This window comes from Stegostoma tigrinum, chromosome 8 (genome assembly GCF_030684315.1).
Source record: "Stegostoma tigrinum isolate sSteTig4 chromosome 8, sSteTig4.hap1, whole genome shotgun sequence".
Classification (NCBI taxonomy): domain Eukaryota; kingdom Metazoa; phylum Chordata; class Chondrichthyes; order Orectolobiformes; family Stegostomatidae; genus Stegostoma; species Stegostoma tigrinum.
In genome coordinates this window covers 77,418,503-77,437,525 of record NC_081361.1, presented here as the reverse complement: position 1 = coordinate 77,437,525, position 19,023 = coordinate 77,418,503, and the positions used below count along the sequence as shown (strand labels likewise).

Here is a 19,023-nt window from a genome sequence, read left to right as displayed (position 1 = left end):
AAATCCTAAACAACTCTACCTCTCCTTTATATATCAGTCTTGCCATCCTCGGAATCAATTTAATAAACTTTCACTTTATCCCCCTATAGCAAGAGCCATAAGGTGGTCACACTTGGTGCTAAAAAATGTCCAGTCTTCCTCACGTTACTGTGGAAGGGTAAGAAAGCTCAACAGTTTGAGCAGCTGGTGAAGCTGCCCACTTCATGCTGTTATTATTCAGTAGCAACATGAGGCGTGTTGTTAAGCCAAAAAGGTGCCCACAATTTCTTTACTAAATCAACAATATGGATATGTCCCTTTCTTCAGTAGTTTTATGGCCAAAATCTTTATAACAAATGAGTGAAAGGTGAGTCATTGGGTGAATTAGTAGGTCCATAGGCAGGGGAGGTGGCTACATCTGCCATGCATCTGCCCACTCACTTAGCCTGTCCAAAACAGTGTGCAACATCTCTGTAGCTCATTGTCACAGCTCAGCCACCCACCAGCTATCTGTCACTTGCACATTTTGGGATATTTGACTCCTTCATCTAAATCATTAACATATATTGTAATTAGCTGGGGTCTTCATACCGAATCCTGCAGTATCCCACTAATCACTGCCTGCCATTCAAAAAAAGACCTATTTATTCCTATCCTTTGTTTCTTGTCTGCTAATCAGTTTTCTGTCAAGCTCAGTACACTGCCCCTAATCCTATGTGCATTAATTTTACATATTAATCTCTTATGTAGGACTTTGTCGAAAGCTTTCTGAAACCTCAGCAGCTGCTGTGCACACAGATTGCCATTTCAATCCTTAATGAGCCCTACTCATTCATAATTATTCTTCTCCCATAATATACTTATAAAACATATTTTGATTTTCTTTAATCACTCACCAGTGATTTTCATGTTCCCTATTCGCACTCCTAATTTCTTTTCTAAGTAACCCACTGCACTTTCCATACTGCTTTCAGTTATCTATTGTTTTGATCCATCAACATAAACTATATTTTTAACTTTTGTGTGTTCCTGTACAACCTTAACAGCCAAGGTTATCTGGACTTGTTGGTCTCACCCTTCATTGTTACGGAAATGTGTTGGCTTTGCACTGTCACTGTTAACCCTTCGAATGATATGGATACAGATACCTTGATATGGATTTTCTTGTGAATAGCTACCCCTAGGTCACTTTGGCCAGATCCTGTCTTATTATATTAAAATAGGCCGTCACTCCAAATTCAGAACCTTTTTCTCACAAACCTTTTTCATGGTCGCTGTATCAATATGTGCCCCACCCACCAACGCCTCACCCTCCACTGACACATCTATCACTTCTCTGGCTTCGTTCTCTAAAATTAGGTCCAGCTTTGCCCTTCTGTTGTAGGACTTTCGACATGCTGGCATACAAAGCTCTACTGGACACTTTTTAAAACATCCACCTGCTCTAAGTCCTTCACACTTTGTTCATTCCAGTTCACGTTGGAGAAATTGAAATCCTCTATTATTATTACATTGTTACTTTTTGTACTTCTGAGATTTGCCTACTTATCTCTTTGTAACTCTTCCTGACTGTTTGGCATCCACATATCAGAAGTATTCCAGGGATAGAAACTTCATTGTCATACCACTGAAGACACATTTCACATGGAATCCAGCAAAAGTTTTTATAAGATATTCCTATGGAATGCCACATCTTTGAAATTTGTACTACAGACTATAACAGTACAGTTCCAACAGACTACTTCAGAATTGCAACTAGAAAAATTATCTGAGAAGAATAAAATTTGTGTTCTGAGGTTTTAACTCGGCCTAATAGAGTTTATACTAAATAGGGTCGAATTATTGGATTGTTTCCTGTAGCATAACAGTTGTTTGCTCTGGATTCCCCCCCCCAGTTCCAGCTCAACCAGCCGAATTCCAAGCTGAAGCAGAGTCTGATACTAGCATTGCACTCTCCTGGGTGTTACGTCAACAAGAAAAAATTACCAAATATGAACTAATATACTCTGAGGGCATTGATGGAAAAGAGGTATGTTGGAGTCAAAACTCACGGAGTAATGAATCATAAAGACCATACAAGACTCTTCCTGAGTTAATAAGTGACAGAAGTAAAATTGTATTGTATATTTTAATACTCCATGCAATTTTATTTTAATTTAGAGATGAAAATCCAGTGAAAATAGGCGTCATAATGCCCCACTGTTTCCCTTTTATGCGCATCACTTAAATTACAGAAAATACTCAGTTCTTTACCCCTCCTTGCTCCTTCTTGCTGCAAGATAGCTGGCCTATAATTATTGTAGGTGCTCGTAAACTGGCTATGACTCTGCCAAGTGACATGTTTTCATTAGTGAACTTTTGGCCATTAAGTTTTTGGAACAATCATAACTCAGCCCAATCTTGGCCCCTACGGCCAGTAGGGATCTTTGAACTTGGGATTTGAAACACTTGAGTCTTAACAATGGTTTTTTTGTCTTTCTCATCCAGGAGTCTGTCTTCCCCAGTAATGCCATACAGTCTAATTCAGCGGAGATTTGGGTTTGAACCTGATAAACATCTGAAAGAAAGTGGATGAGGAATTTAATGTAGTTTTAATAAAAGCTTTGCAATCTCAAACATTTAAGAAAATGTAAAAGATTGCGTAACAGTACAAGTTACTATGTTACATTCAGAAAGTTCAACAGTATGATCTTCAGTATGAAGATTAGGACATTTAACCACATGTCGGGACACCTTTGAATGATTAAACAATTTACTCTGTTAGGAATTGAAACACCTTTTTTCTTTGCAAAATTGAGTAACAAATGGTCAACTAGACGATGATTATGATGTCCTAAACAAAGCAGATGCAGTTGTTATGCTCTTAAATTTCGAGAAAAATTTTGATAGATTTCTACCTTCGTGATTCATGAAAGGGGAGATTAACCATTGCACTAGGTCAATAATCATTTAAAGGAGGAAATGGAGGACAGACTGGCATAGAAACTTTTATTTCTATTATATTTAGCACTTACAATCTGTTTTTCCTAAATTTAAGAAACTAAATTAGATGCCATATAATTTAAACCAGCCAACTACAGAACTTGTTTTTCAAAAGTATAATCTGACTACTACTAATCCACTCGTCACACTAATTAGTTGTATGAATTTATTAGACGATTACTCGAATTGTATTTTGGCATGTACAACATAGGGATCAAAGAAAATCCCAACTAGGGGCAATAGATCAATTAATATTTTTAAAACTCGTTCTGTTTTCATTGTATTATTTACAGGAACAAGTGATCTTTGACCCTAAATCTTCATACATTGTGGAAGGCCTGAAACCAGATAAAATGTACTACTTCCGTTTGGCAGCACGATCAGATCATGGTTTAGGAGCATATACACAAAGAATTTCTGCAAAAACCATGCAATCCAGTAAGTTTTTGAATCTCTGTCATGGTTTGTGCCAGTTTCAAGTTTAGGGAACACCACGAAAAGACTGGTAAGCCACTGACATTTGACAAACGTTCACTCCTAAGTCCCGAAGGAATCATTGTACAAATTTTCAGTTCCTATCAATTTAATCAAATAATCAAGTGAAAATCTGAATGAAGGCATCCAGTTAAATACTGCATCAAAATAGAAAAATAGATGTTTGATACATTTACAGTGCTGTGGTATAGTGAACACATTTTAAGAGATTTTAAAACACATTTGAAACCTAATATTGTTCAATAAATGTAATATATTCCAAGCCAACTACTTTTATTGTTTTTTGATGTGCACGACCTTCCTATCTGTTATTTAGGTGTTGCTTCCCAGAGACAGTAAGTCCCCGTCTAATGTTGCTTTGTTTACTTTTGTTTTGCTTTAACTGCGGTAAGTTAATGGGGCATGTAATCGAGTTGAACACAGAAGAAATATTTTTAGCATAATATTGCATGTGGCCAATCGGTACCATCCTAAAGAGGCCTCTTCAGCTCTCTAATCCTGTGTATTGCGGTTTCTCCTTATCCCTCACCCACTGTCTTTGAGGCTGTTACCCATTCTGATCCTCCAACTTGAAGCCTCTCCCTATCCCCAATCTTTTCTTTGTAGCTCCTCCCCCCTCCCTAACCTCCTATTTCAGACCTTTTCCTGTACCAGGCCCTCTGAATTGCAGCCCCTGTTCCTCCCTAATTCACCTTCTTGTCAATTCTCTCCACTACACTCAGAATCTCCAAGTTCCCAATCTTTTGCAAGAGCTCTGGGTTTTGAGAGTGCAGGTTGAAATAATGCACTATAGCCCAGATCTACTACTATGATCTATAATTTTATTAAATGCTCTCCCTTGCTGCTTCTCCCATGCCCTTCTTGTCAGTGATGGCTTTGGAGATGAGCGGTGCTAGTGAGACGTAGAAAAAGTAGCTTTTATGGAAAATTAATTTAAAAAGTGATTATAACAGCCCCAACTCAGCACTCCTCACACCTTTAGCATTTGCACTTTACATCTCTCAAGCTCTGGCATATGACAATATGTAGGCAGACAAAAACGGATTTGAGGAGTATGACAGGCTAAATTTTTCTTCCAGTGATTGACACAGGTATAACAGGTCAAGTGGCTTCCCTCTGCTCTGTAAGAATGTTATAAGATGAAGCAAAATTCAAACTAAACAACTTCGGTAAAATATGTTCAACGCATTAGAAGGTTCAGAAAAGGTTCATTCACCTGATTCGGGGAATAAAGCAGTTATCTTAGGAGGAAAGACTGGACAGAATCGTGGATTGTTTGGAGTTTATAGCTCTTCTTTCTTTCCTGAGCTATCTTTTCTGATCATCTTATCATCGAGCATTGTTATTGATTTTTTACCTGGTCCTGCCCTTTTCCTGAGCGAGACATTCATTATTGCTTCTATATATGTCCTATCTATTCAGGCTTGATAGGTGTTTTTGTTGAATTATGGTTAAGAATGTTGGATAACAATTGTCATCATGATATTTCAGACTTCACAAGTTCAGTTACTATTAGTTATAACTCATTAATGGTTTATCAGTACAGTTTGAAAAAGCTTAGCAACCATGTGTATATCAACAGTTTTGATCACACGTCTGATCTTGTAACTCTCAAGAGTATGTAATTGTTTAATATCTGTATTTTTTTAAACTAAAACAATTGATAACAATTGGGACAATGTTCTCTTAACATTGCACAAAGCTATGTTAGCCATTGGGTTTCCTTTAGTAATTGCTTTTATATATGGACTTTATAGTATTCCACTTCTCCAGTTACCAGTGACAAGTCATTCTATTAGTTGTATAATTTTCTGAAGGTTAAATTTGCATTTAATTGTTAAATAGCATTTTATAGAAGTAGTGCATCTGACATGAAAACACTCATAATTAGTTGAAGAAAATAGCAAGGCAGCTGGGGAGTAAATTGAGCAGTATATTTTAAGAATTAGAGCTAACTTTATATAAACCATTGAGTTGCAAACTCACTACAGCTCACTGGTTTCAGGTCAGTGCAAAATCAAGTAGCCAGAGGCCAACCCAACCTGTACATAAGTTGGTCGGGAACGGAGTGCTGTCTCCAGTTCTGAGTATTTTTCTTTTAGTCTTTTCATACGTATGGATGTCGTTTGCAACGCCAGTGTTTGTAGCCCATCGCAAATGACCCTTGAACTGAGTGGTTTTTTGGGCCATTTCAGAGTGCAGTTAAGAATCAGCCACATTACTGCGGCTCATTGTGTAGGCTAGACCAGGTAAGGATGGTAGATTTTCTTCCCTGACAGATATTAGTTAACCAGCTGGATTTTTACGACAGCTGATAATGGTTTCATGGTCACCGCTACTGAGACTAATTCCAGAATTATTCATGCAAATTAAGTTTCACCAGCTGTGTTGGTGGGATTTGAATCCTTGTAGCCAAAGTGGGGGTATTGAGTCTGGGGTAGAAGCATCTCAAGATTTATTCCTGCGAAGTTTCTTGTTGTCTAACAAAAATAATTTTGTACTTTTATGTTTGTAGCCTTCTTCCTTTTGCATGCCAAAATTTTAATGAATAACACTCGCAACACATGTTTCATCCCATAGATATTTATTTAATTGTCCACTTGTTGCCAGGAGTGAGCCAGCACAATGCACTGCAACATAAATTTCAATACGCTTCTGTCACTACCTTCATGGGACAGGCTGTCCTACTCTATTACCAATTCAGCGTCCATTCAAACTCTTCCACGCACTTTTTCACTGCCTCTAGATCTTGACTTTGACCCCCATCCTTTGTCTCCAGCTTCACTTGTTCTGGAGACAAAGAGGACTCATCTAATTCATTTTTATTTCATTAAACCTTAATTTGGACAGATAAATATTTCAGATGGGGAAAAAAGCACTTAAGCAGGGCTTAGAAGACATTTGGAGAGAATTATGACAATCCAGTGCATAGATTGCTTAACCAGAATGATAAATTTAGGATAAATTTTCTGAAAAGGGTCCTGACCCGAAACGTCAGCTTTCCTGCTCCTCTGATGCTGCTTGGCCTGCTGTGTTCATCCAGCCTCACACCGTGTTATCTCTGATAAATTTTAGGATGTCATTTTCTATTATAAATTAGGATTTTAGATGCCAAGTGATTTTTGTAGTTGAAATGTATTTAAATTTTCTTTTCCCCTATCATTTTTATTAAAATATCATTCATGGATTCTAAGGGTTTATGCTCTGACTCAAGATTGCTCCAGGCATCTCTTTTCTACTGTTGTATTGCTTCTCTAAATTAAGAACATCTTCAGTTAGTCATCAAACTGCAGTTATTCCTTTCCCCCAGTAGCCAGAACTTGCGTCCTTCTTGTAATGCAGTTCTTGGAATCAATATATTTTTGTTCTCTTTTGCATCCCTACAAGATTTTTACAACTTGACCCACCCAGTATTTTACTTTAGGCTGTATCCATTATCCTTCAAATGTCTTTATTGGCATCTTATGTGCTCCAAGAAATATCTCAAATTCCGTTTATTTCTGAAGGCTTCTTCAGATGTTCATGTTTACCTTTTATGAGGCATTGCTACTTGCAAAGGTTGCATTTATCCAAGACTTGAGTATTGAGCTTATTCACCATTGATAATCCGGGACAAGAATAACACCTAGCAGGAAGCACTGTATTATTGCCTCCATAGGTCCACAAAAGCTGGGAATCAAAACCGACCTTTTCGAAAACTGTGATCTTTCCACTGAGGTTACAACATTTTTCTCTTTCTGTTAGATTTCTATTATCTATTTGCCATGGCTTCTTTAAACATTTTTCTCTCATCTCTATGACCTTCAAAATGATTCTGTGCACCTTGCATTGCAAACTTGCTGTGATGAAATTGAACTACTGTTTTGATACCGAATTTTACCTATTAGTTTTCATGAAAAAAAATGAACTCTTGTCACCTTCAGGCTCTCCGTCCTCCTACAGATTTGTAGCATATGCAAAGCTAACTTTACACCATCTAATAAAATATTCTTCAATAGTTACTCTCATTTCACAATCTTTTCAAAAGCCTCTGCTAAAGGCCTTGACTTTTCAAGTCAAATTTCTTAATTTAAAGATCAAATTGGTATTCTTGCAAGGACAATGGAAAGCAGTGAGCAGTGACAGATTGCTGGCACCTAAAGCTGAGTTATAAATTATACTTCAAATCTAGCCATACTCAGTGAGAAGGTGGCATTTCTAATTTGGGGGCCAGCTACTTCGTGATAATTAAGAATATACACATGTGCTTGAAAATAAATCCATTTAGTACATTATCTTGAAATATTACTTTATGATGGCGCATGGTACATACTGAAATGTTGCCAATCCAGATCTGATGGTATAGTTATCATGCATGCAGAGACCTGATGAATTTCTTGGTCCACAGACTTCTCCAATGCACTGACACAGGCAGTATTAATAGCATTCTAGTAGTATATACAATTTCAGTGAGATACAGTAAAGTTGGCGCTCCGCTGTAGTCACATAAGGACAGGATTAAGTTGACATTTAGGCTTAATTTTTGGAAGACTTAATCTGGGTGGGCTGATTAAAGAATATTAGCTCATGTTCAAGAATGGATGAATTGTAATATATATGTACGAGCAACATAAATTATCCATATTATATGCACTGAATCATACCACTTCAGCTCTGAATAAAGCGCAGAATAATTAATGATGTATTCTGTACTATTTAAGGTAGGTACATTGCATGAATGTTCAACATTTAATTTCTATGTCCTTTATCCTGCCATTAAATTATTTTACTGTATTTCTGCATGACCAAATGTTAACATTTAGTAAGATTAAACCTTAAAACACAAGTTTAAAATTTTGAATTTCTTTTTGCTGTCAGCATGCTTTATTTTAGTACATATTTTCTGGTTAGTCTTTTGCATCTTATTTCATTCATTACCCTTCATACCCCTTCATTTATTCACTAGCCCCCTCCGCTCCACCTCAGGACGTCCATGGATTTTCTATCAGCTCCACCAGCATTCGGGTAAGTTGGCATCCACCACCAGCAAACAGTCGTAATGGCATCATTACCAAATACTCCATTATATATCAAGCGGTGGATAGTGAGGACAACGGAAAGCATGTTTTGGACAACATTGAAGCAGATGCAACCAGCTCATTGATCGAGGGCCTGGAGAAGTGGACTGAATATCAGGTGTGGGTAAGGGCTCACACCAATGTTGGGCCAGGTCCGAAGAGCACACCTGTGAGTGTCCGCACGGATGAGGATGGTAGGTCATTTTGAAGTCAAATTAAAGTAGTTTCGTATTGTGGTACCCCTTTCACCATCTTCTCATAGACAAACATTTTACAAAACATCTGAAGGCTGCTATAATTTCATAAATTGTTTAACTGTAAATTGTAGTGTTCAATAAAATAGTTACAGATAAATGAATTTGGTACATAACAATATGATCATAGTTTGCTCTCCCATATTTTTCATGCAACAAAAAATATAAGACCATCTGTGGTTCACAACAAATGTTTAATTTCGGATGTCTTAATAAAAAAAAATTCTGGATAATTAGTGATCAGTCTATTAGCAAAGGGGTACTGCAGTTCCTTTCATTGATATTTTAAAAAACATGTTTCTAATTGTATTTAGAATATTCTCCTTTGTATTTTCATAAATATGTTTATTATTATATTTATATAATATTAGTTAATCTCATCTGCAAAAATGAGAAATATAATATCAGTAATGTCATGTAAAAATCAATATTCACTTCATCTGTTGATGATTCATTTTCAGTTGAAAATGACAATGTTAATAGCTGAATCAGGGATTTTGTCCCTAACTTATTTCTTGGTGTTTGATCCATTGAATTTGGAACACCTGAGTACGAAGCAACATCTGCCATTGATTCACAAGTACTCTGAGATTGTGGTATACAAAGCTCTTGAATGGATATTTACCACTACCTACTTTGATTGGATGTGTACATTGCTGGCTGGATCAGCATTTAATGCCCTCCCCAATTTCCCTGAAAAAGTGATGATGAAATGCCTTTTTGAATCACTGCAGTCTTTGGGTTGTAGGTACAGTATAATGCTATTGGGAAGGGAATTCCAGGTTTTTGGCCTGGGAATAGTGAAAGAATGATGACATAGCTCCAAGTCAACAGTGGTTTTGAGGGGAACATGCAGGTGATGACCCTCTCGTGTCTGCTGCCCTAGAGATTGTAGGTTTGTAAGCTCCTGTGAAAGGAATTAAGAGAGTCGTTGCAGTACATATAGTACACACTACTATATCGATGCTGAAGGCTGTGAAAATGAAGGTAGTGGATGGAATGCTAATTAAGCTGGCTACTTTGTCCTGTGATGTAAAGCCTCTTGACTGTTGTTTGAACTGCGGCAGTCCAGACAATTGGAGAGTATTTCATTATACTTGTACCTTATGGATTATTAAGGAACATTCATCTGAAAAGTCTCTGCATTCTATCTCTTCCTGAAAACTTATACACCCTAATCAGCCACAATAGCTGTCCAATTCTTTTTGTAAATGTCTGCCTCCTTAGCTGGCACATTCCAGATGATCATCACTTTGTACACCAAGCAGCTAAACATTTCTGTACCATTTCTTTTGTAAGCTTTTGGCCCTTTGTTCTAAAGTTTGTCATTATTACTAACATATTTATTATTAGTGTTAATTTTATTGCTCAATTATTTCGAATGTCTGAATAATAAGACCTCTTGGCTTTCTGTTCTCCAGAATAATCAAGTTGAGACGCTTCAACCTTTTGATATTGCATATTGTTCTGAATTTTATTGAGAAAAATGTTAATAAGTTCTCCATTCTTTTTGTTGGTGATGGTGGAATGGAATGAGGAATGGGATTTTAGAAATTGGTCGATAATGTGAAAAGAAGCCTGAATTATCTTTACATTACCGAAAGATGCTGGAGTAGTGAGCAGCTTTTACAGAAGAGAGCATGCCCAGCAATGTTTAAAGTATGGCTAAGTCAGTCATGTGGCTCAAATGTTGAAACCTGTCTCCCATAGACATGTTAGCAAAGACTAAGATCATACAAAGGGGAATGATCAGAATAGATGAAAGTAAAAGAGCAAAGGCAAAAAGAAAGAAAATGAACTGAGCGCTTTGGCCACAAAACTTCTACAGCTACCAATAGAAGACCATAGTCAAGGATTATAGGGGACAGACAGGAAGGTGAAATTGAGACTATAACCAGACCAGTCACAATCTTATTGAATGTTGAAAGGGTGAATAGTTCATTCCTGCTCCTAAACCCTAATCTCAAATAAAAGACTTGAGGTTTCAAATGCCATTGTAAGCAACTTTGGGAGACTTATTTCTGGAGAAGTGTACTAAAAGAGGATTTTTTTGGTGGAGAATATAAGGAAATGAAGAACAATGCCATTGTTTGTGTTTAAAAAATGAGTAGACCAATTCACATGGACAACAGGGTGTCTGTAAAATCAAGGAAACAAAGTTAAGGGTGATTTTGAGATATAGATAGAAATCACCATAATGCAAAGTCATTTGATCACAGGGTGAATGCAGAAAGCAGAATGAATGTCTTGCAAGATGCTACTAAGATAATTTGGAAGGCCATCTAGTAGAAAGTGTAACTAGGTGGAGAAACATGAGAAAACAGGATTGTATCATCACTCAAAGCTATTAATAATGTTGCAAATGATTGATTCAAGACATTTGCAAACATAGAAATTAAAACAACTAATCTGCAGGTTGCAATCTGCAAGGTACATTTACCTGGTTGTATATAAATAGGGATAAGTTAATAAGAGTGAGTCAGAAGTTAAATTCAGGATCCTATGCTGTGACAAAGATATTTTTTGGATAGAATCGACTTAGAGCACTGATGCATGCAATCAGTGAATGTTGAGTGAATCCAGGAATTGTTTGAAGTGAGAGTATTTGTCTAGTGAAAGTATTTCTGTTAAAGATTTGAGATTGAAGCAAGTATTGAGTTTTGTCTACGACCCATCATTGCATAACGCAGGAGCTCAGCAGAGTAAACAGTGGTTATGGTGATTAGAACTGCGCGCCAGCAGTGAGGAACAGGTAAAGTCAGATATAAGAGGAAGCAGGCAGAAAGCAGTACAACAAAGATGTTCGCAGCAATGGAACAGAATCCTCACAGCAAGATGACATTCCGCAGAAACAGATGAAAGATAGCTCAATTTAGATTGAACACCTTCTGGCAGATGAACATAAAATCGAGAGCACAGTAGAAGTACAAGTATCAGAATTAACGTGTAGAAAACTGTCCCCATGTTATGTTCACTATATGGGCCGATAGCAGTGGAGAAATTGACTTTTATCAATAAGAAGTGACGTACATGGAACACGTGTAGGTTAGATGGGCTTGAGATCGGTATGACAGGTCGGCACAACATCGAGGGCCGAAGGGCCTGTACTGTGCTGTAATGTTCTATGTTCTACGTTCTGCCGAGAATCCACAGGAACATAGAGTTGAAAAACCATCAGTTCCCTGAGATGCAATCAGTGGAACTGTTAGGTTACAGATGGGTTGTAGCCAGAAAAATGACTGAAATTTGAGTTAAGTCTTAAAATTATTTGGTCTTAGAGAAAAAAATGTGGCCATTGAAAGAATTTTAAGGAGTTATCTCTTTTTAAAATTTACTTAAGTTATGAGATTGATATAGTTGCCAGTTGCTATCAGAAGTGGCTGTTTCATTGTATAACTGTAGGAGGTTTTTGCAAATACATGGAGTTTAGTTCTATGGAAGAAACCTCTAATGAGTATTAGATTAGATTACCTACAGTGTGGAAACAGGCCCTTCGGCCCAGCAAGTCCACACCGCCTCTTGAAGCATCCCAGCCAGACCCTTTCCCCCTATAACCCACATACCCCTGAGCACTACGGGCAATTTAGCATGGCCAATCCACCTAACCTGCACATCTTTGGACTGTGGGAGGAAACCGGAGCACCCGGAGAAAACCCACGCAGACACGGGGAGAATGTGCAAACTCCACACAGACAGTCGCCCGAGGCGGGAATCGAACCCGGGTCCCTGGCGCTGTGAGGCTGCAGTGCTAACCACTGAGCCACCGTGAGTATTAAACTTAGTATTTTGAGACTGAGGAATAGGTCCACCTCTGGTACTTTAAAACATAAAGAAGCAGTGCCCTGAGTAAGGAAGCAGGAGCTGGGAACAGCTGAGAGCTGAGTTCTAGAGACTTAAAAATTTATAGATTAAATAAATTACCACCTATATCTATCAGAAGATATCAGGTTTTGTTTCAGCTCATCAACAGGCAGCTGAAGACTTGTAATTCCTGCACTATGTAGAAACTTCAAGACAGTTCATGTGGCTTGGAGACTAAGTGCAGAATCTTATACGGCCTTGAATGACGTGGGCTATTGTGAGATTTGTTGCACATTTGGATAAGTCCAGTGGTTAATCTCAACCTTAGGAGGATCTCACTTCACTTGTTATGCTTGTAACATATGCTTGTCAGGCAGCAGTGAGTTGCCAGTTCTTGCTTGTTAAATACCTTATTAATGGCCCAAGTCCCTTCATTCTTGTTCAGGTTTCTATTCTTAACAAATGCATCAAACAAACCAGATGTCTGGAACACGCGACATGGCAATCAAAGCCAGTGAATTTAGCTTACTGCTTTCCCTAACAGATATAGGAAGGATATTATCAAGCTGGAGAGGGTTCAGAAAAGATTTACCAGAATGTTGCTGGGATGTAAGATTTGAGTTATAGGGAGAGGCTGGATAGACTTGGATTTTTTTCACTGGCGTTTAAGAGATGGAAGGATGATGTTATAGAGATTTTTAAAATCATGAGGGGTATAGATAAGGGAAATGGCAGGTGTCTTTTCCCTAGGGTGGGAAATTTCAAGACTAGGGGGCATATTTTTAAGGTGAGAGGTAAAAGATTTTTTAAAAAAGACATGAGGGGATCTTTTTCACAGAGAGTGAGTGGTTTGTGCATGAAATGAACTTCCAGAGGAAGTGACGGAGTAGGATACCGTTACGATGTTTAAAAACATTTGGATAAATAAACAAATAAGAAAAGTTTGGAGGGATATAGGCCAAGCACAGTCAGGTGGGACTAGTTTAGTTCGGGGATTACGATCGCCATGGACTGGTTGGACTGAAGGGTGTGTTTCCATGCAGTATGGCTCTATATCCAAGCTTCTCAGGGGATCATCCAGGATACCAGCTATGTGCACTCCCTGTCACTGTACACTGGCATGTAGTATTTGCCAACCCCTCAACCATCACAGCACAGACTTGCATTGCAGCATGCGCCAGCAAAGAGCAGTGAAAGGCTCCTGCAGGGACACCCTGTGAGCCCAGCAGGCATGCAGCTAAGAATGGGATCTTTAGGACTGAATATGTGCTCACGTAATGTCTGTCTTCATGTTCACATTATCCATGCTTTGCCTTGCTGTGCCATTTAGTGCACTGGCACAATTAGACAGCTTGCCTGACTGTTTAGCGGTCCTCAGTTAAGGCAGCATACATCATGCTTAATGTCAGTGTATTACGACAGTGTCACACCTGCTCGATGTGATAGCAGCTACCTAAGTAAAAACATCAGTCAAGAGCTGTGGCTCCATACAGCCATTCTTTGGGTAGGCTCATGTGGTAACAAAGACGTACCACCCCCAGTCAGAAATCTGGCACTTGTGCTATGGGATTATCTGGTTAGGTTGCTCATAGCCATGGTCAGTCCACAGAGTGTGTCCACAGAAACTAAGAGGAAAGGGAATGGAAGAGAACGAGACCAGTCAATTACGGCATCACACAGTTAGACTAACAGAATGGGCAGATCAGTGGCAGTTGAAATGTAATACACAGAATTGTGCAGTAATACATTTTGGTGGAAGGTAAGGAAGAAACCAAACAGATTTAATGGTACAGATTTAAAAAGTGATAAGTGGCCTACTGGTTAGAAAGATTTTACAGTAAAATTTAACCATAATACCTAAGTCAATTACAATTATAGTTGAGTTTGAGAGAAGCAATCTAAAGATTTACTGGACCTATTAATTAGAAGACCCATTCCAGGTACAAATATGTTTTCCCAAGTTTACAATTATTATGGAATTTTTTAAGTTTATCCTAAGGAGTGGAAAAGGAATGCCACTTAATAAAAGCACTCGTTTCTCAGTCGAACCATTCGGAAATACCAGTAATGCTGGCTTCTTGTTCTGTTCTGTTGACTGAAGTTGTCCTTCTAGCTTCAGTCTTCCTTTCTTGTCCAATGAATCATGAGGAATGACTACTTATTAACCACTGCTAACTACTACACTCTGTGTATCATCAGAGACATCCTAAAATAATAGGCTTGTCAGTAAATGAAGCGAGCATGCCCAGTGGGACAAATAATATCCAAAACATCATTCCTGATTGGTTTCTTTAAAAACAATGCTCCTATTAGTGAGATCACTTGCTACTAAACCCCGGTTCAGTTTTTGACATGCTGATCACTTTGTATGATTGTCCCTTTGTAATAGCTTGTTGGTTGTAATATTACCAACTTCATAGATCTTTTCCAAGATAAAGTGGCACCAGTAAGCCTATTTATTTATCAAAGTGGCACCAGTAAGCCTATTCCTATTTATTTATCTGCCCAGAGAATGTAATGTCACCTCTTAGTGATTAACTATAATCCCAAATGTCTCAGTGAAAACTTCTACAAAGGTTAAGACAACTGCAAAATTCACTATAAAATCTAATTCCAGAGTAGAATATATATATATATATACATTCACAGTTCTATCTAGAAACTTATTATATGCTTTAATTTACAAAACTGTATTCTGACTAAAAGCCTTTTACCTTGAAGCAGTCTCACATGTGTTAATCTAAGTTATTATTTGCTTGGTCTGTAAAAGTAACTATAAACCCAAACCTTGCTTTTCATGTGAATCATATGGCTTTCTTCCTTAGATAAACTGAGAGTATAATTTTTAAAAAAGTGACTGCTTAACCATAATGATTGGTTATTGAAAAATAGCTCAATACAGGTTAATGTATATAAAACTTTGAATATGTATGACGTTTGAGACAACAGTAAGCCAATCGCATGGAGTCTTGGACCTCAGAAGTGAAGGTGTTGAGTGCAATAGAGGGATGTTATGAACCTGTATAAGGTGCTTGAGAGGATACTTGGGGGGGATTTACCAAAACAGTTTCAGGAAGAAGGGAATTTTAATTACAAGGATAAATTGAAGGTGCTAGACTTGTTATCCTTGGAGCAAAGTAAATTGAGGGAAAATCTGGAAGATGTAGTTAAAGATGACTTCATGAGAAAGAAAAGCTGTGCCTATTAGCTGATGGTATAAGGAATAAGGTACAAATTTAAAGCTAGAGATGGAGAGATATGAAAATAAGAAAGAATTTCTACACAGCAAGCAGTAATGGCGTGGAATTCACTGTTTACAATGGTGGTCCAAACGGAGACAGTGATTTGATTTCCAAATGAAATTGGATAGATATTTGAAAGAAATAAACATGCAAGGTTTGTGGGATAGAGTGGGGGAAAGGGACAGCCGAGTTTGCTCAGTAGAGAGCTAGCATGAATTTACCAGATAAATAGCCTCCTTCTGTGCTGGTATGAATCTATTTAATTTTTTTTATAATCTAGTTTGTGTGTTCCCATACTGCTTAATCACTTGCCCCTAGTTTGTTGCTAGCTGTTTGTTCACTCTTGTGCCAACTCATTTCACACCCTTTTATCAATAATTAATCAAACCCTGATTCTTGAGGCATCTTGACAATCATAATCATTCTTTTGTCTGATATATTTAATTTCCAAACTTCAAAATGTAGAACGTACAGTATAGCATAATTAATTGTTCCATGATATCAGATATCTTACTGAAATCTATCTGTAAAATTTCCCTTGTCAATGGCTCCATCATTGAAGAATTTTGGAATAATTGCGATGGAAAGCTCCCTTCCATAAATCCACATTTTCTTGTTTTGTCGATTCATCTAATTGTTATTATATACCCTTTCCAGGAATATCTTCTATCATTACACCTATGATAGATACAGATTTCAGTGAGCTCTACTTTTCTGGAATCTTGCTTACCTAATTTTCTATTCTAAGTCTTGTGTCTGGTTTCTTAACCTCCTGTACTTTATTAATCTTGGTTTCACCACCACATATATACATCATCAATTGCTTTATACCGTTATTATGTTCCTTCTCTTTTATGCTTCTGGTAGCATTTGTAATTTTTGTTTGCTTGAATTACTTTTTTAAGCTTCTACTGTGCCTTACTATTGATTTAATGAATTAATAAACCCCAGTATTCATTATTGTCATTCTTTTAAGACTACGTTTGAGATTAATCCTATTATTGAATATCAATCCCCCAGCTCCTTCTGTTCTGATTTTGCATTAGGTGGTTTAGTACTTACTGAAAGGTACAATATTTCAAACACAGCTTTGTACATGTAGGGAAAAAAATATACTCTATGTTGGATAATAAAGTGTGAAGCTGGATGAAGACAGCAAGCCGAGCAGCATCACAGGAGCCCAAAAGCTGACGTTTCGGGCCTAGACCCTTCATCAGAGAGGGGGATGGGGTGAGGGCTCTGGAATAAATAGGGAGAGAGGGGGAGGCGGACCAAAGATGGAGAGAAAAGAAGATAGGTGGAGAGGAGAGTATAGGTGGGGAGGTAGGGAGGGGTGAGGTCAGTCCAGGGAAGACGGACAGGTCAAGGAGGTGGGATGAGGTTAGTAGGTAGGAGATGGAGGTGCGGTGTGAGGTGGGAGGAAGGAATGGGTGAGAGGAAGAACAGGTTAGGGAGGCAGAGACAGGCTGGGCTGGTTTTGGGATGCAGTGGGGGGAGGGGATGAGCTGGTCTGGTTGTGTGATGCAGTGTGGGGAAGGGGACGAACTGGGCTGGTTTTGGGATACGGTGGGGGAAGGGGAGATTTTGAAGCTTGTGAAGTCCACATTGATACCATTGGGCTGCAGGGTTCCTAAGTGGAATATGAGTTGCTGTTCCTGCAACCTTCGGGTGGGATCATTGTGGCACTGCAGGAGGCCCATGATGGACATGTCATCTAAAGAATGGGAGGGGGAGTTAAAATGGTTCGCGACTGGGCGGTGCAGTTGTTCACCACGGGCTTCCAGTCCCTATACACCTGCATTCCGCATTCAGATGGCCTCAAGGCCCTCTGCTTCTTCCTGTCCCGCAGGCCCGACCAGTCCCCCTCCACCGACACCCTCATCCGCCTAGCCAAACTCGCCCTCACCCTCAACAACTTCTCTTTCTATTCCTCCCACTTCCTACAGACAAAGGGGGTGGCCATGGGCACCCGCATGGGCCCCAGCTATGCCTGCCTCTTTGTAGGTTACGTGGAACAGTCCCTCTTCCGCACCTACACAGGCCCCAAACCCCACCTCCTCTTCCATTACATTGATGACTGTATGGGCGCCACCTCTTGCTCCCCAGAGGAGCTCGAACAGTTCATCCACTTCTCCAACACCTTCCACCCCAATCTCAAGTTCACCTGGGCCATCTCCAACACATCCCTCGCCTTCCTGGACCTCTCAGTCTCCATCTCAGGCAACCAGCTAGTAACTGATGTCCATTTCAAGCCCACCAACTCCCACAGCTACCTAGAAGACACCTCCTCCCACCCACCCTCCCTCAAAAATTCCATCCCCTATTCCCAATTCCTCCGCCTCCACCGCATCTGCTCCCACGATAAGGCATTCCACTCCCGCACATCTCAGATGTCCAAGTCCTTCAAGGACCGCAACTTCCCCCCGCAGTGGTTGAGAACGCCCTTGACCGCGTCTCCCGCATTTCCCGCAACACATCCCTAACACCCTGCCCCTGCCGCAACTGACCAAAGAGGATCCCCCTCGTTCTCACACACCACCCCACCAACCTCCGGATACAACGCATCATCCTTCGACACTTCCGCCATCTACAATCCGACCCCACCACCCAAGACATTTTTCCATCCCCACCTTTGTCTGCCTTCCGCAGAGACCACTCTCTCCGCGACTCCCTTGTCCGCTCCACACTCCCGTCTAACCCCACCACACCGGCACCTTCCCCTGCACCCGCAGGAAGTGTTACACTTGCCCCCACACCTTCTCCCTCACCCCCATCCCAGGCCCCAAGATGACTTTGCATATTAAGCAGAGGTTCACCTGCACATCTGCCAATGTGGTATACTGTATCCATTGTATCTGTTGTGGCTTCCTCTACATTGGGGAAACCAAGCAGAGGATGGGGGACCGCTTTGCAGAACACCTCCGCTTGGTTCGCAATAAACAACTGCACCTCCCAGTCACAAACCATTTTAACTCCCCCTCCCATTCTTCAGATGATATGTCCATCATGGGCCTCCTGCAGTGCCACAATGATCCCACCCGAAGGTTGCAGGAACAGCAACTCATATTCCGCTTGGGAACCCTGCAGCCCAATGGTATCAATGTGGACTTCACCAGCTTCAAAATCTCCCCTTCCCCCACCGCATCCCAAAACCAGCCCAGTTCTTCCCCTCCCCCCACTGCATCCCAAAACCAGTCCAACCTGTCTCTGCCT

The 19,023-nt window shown here is 39.6% G+C and overlaps 1 protein-coding gene across 18 annotated transcripts in view; it reads left to right on the top strand.

The window, feature by feature from the left end:
- ptprfa (protein tyrosine phosphatase receptor type Fa) overlaps nt 1-19,023 on the top strand; it is a 491,915-nt gene that overhangs the window by 301,562 nt on the left and 171,330 nt on the right. For 11 of the 18 annotated variants that reach the window (XM_059648010.1, XM_059648007.1, XM_059648009.1 and 8 more), the window contains 3 exons: nt 1,875-2,008; nt 3,255-3,399; nt 8,402-8,707. In XM_059648010.1, the coding sequence (XP_059503993.1) occupies nt 1,875-2,008; nt 3,255-3,399; nt 8,402-8,707 (585 nt within the window). The remainder of the gene's footprint in view (nt 1-1,874; nt 2,009-3,254; nt 3,400-8,401; nt 8,708-19,023) is intronic. The other 7 variants (XM_059648016.1, XM_059648015.1, XM_059648014.1 and 4 more) reach the window with 1 other exon arrangement.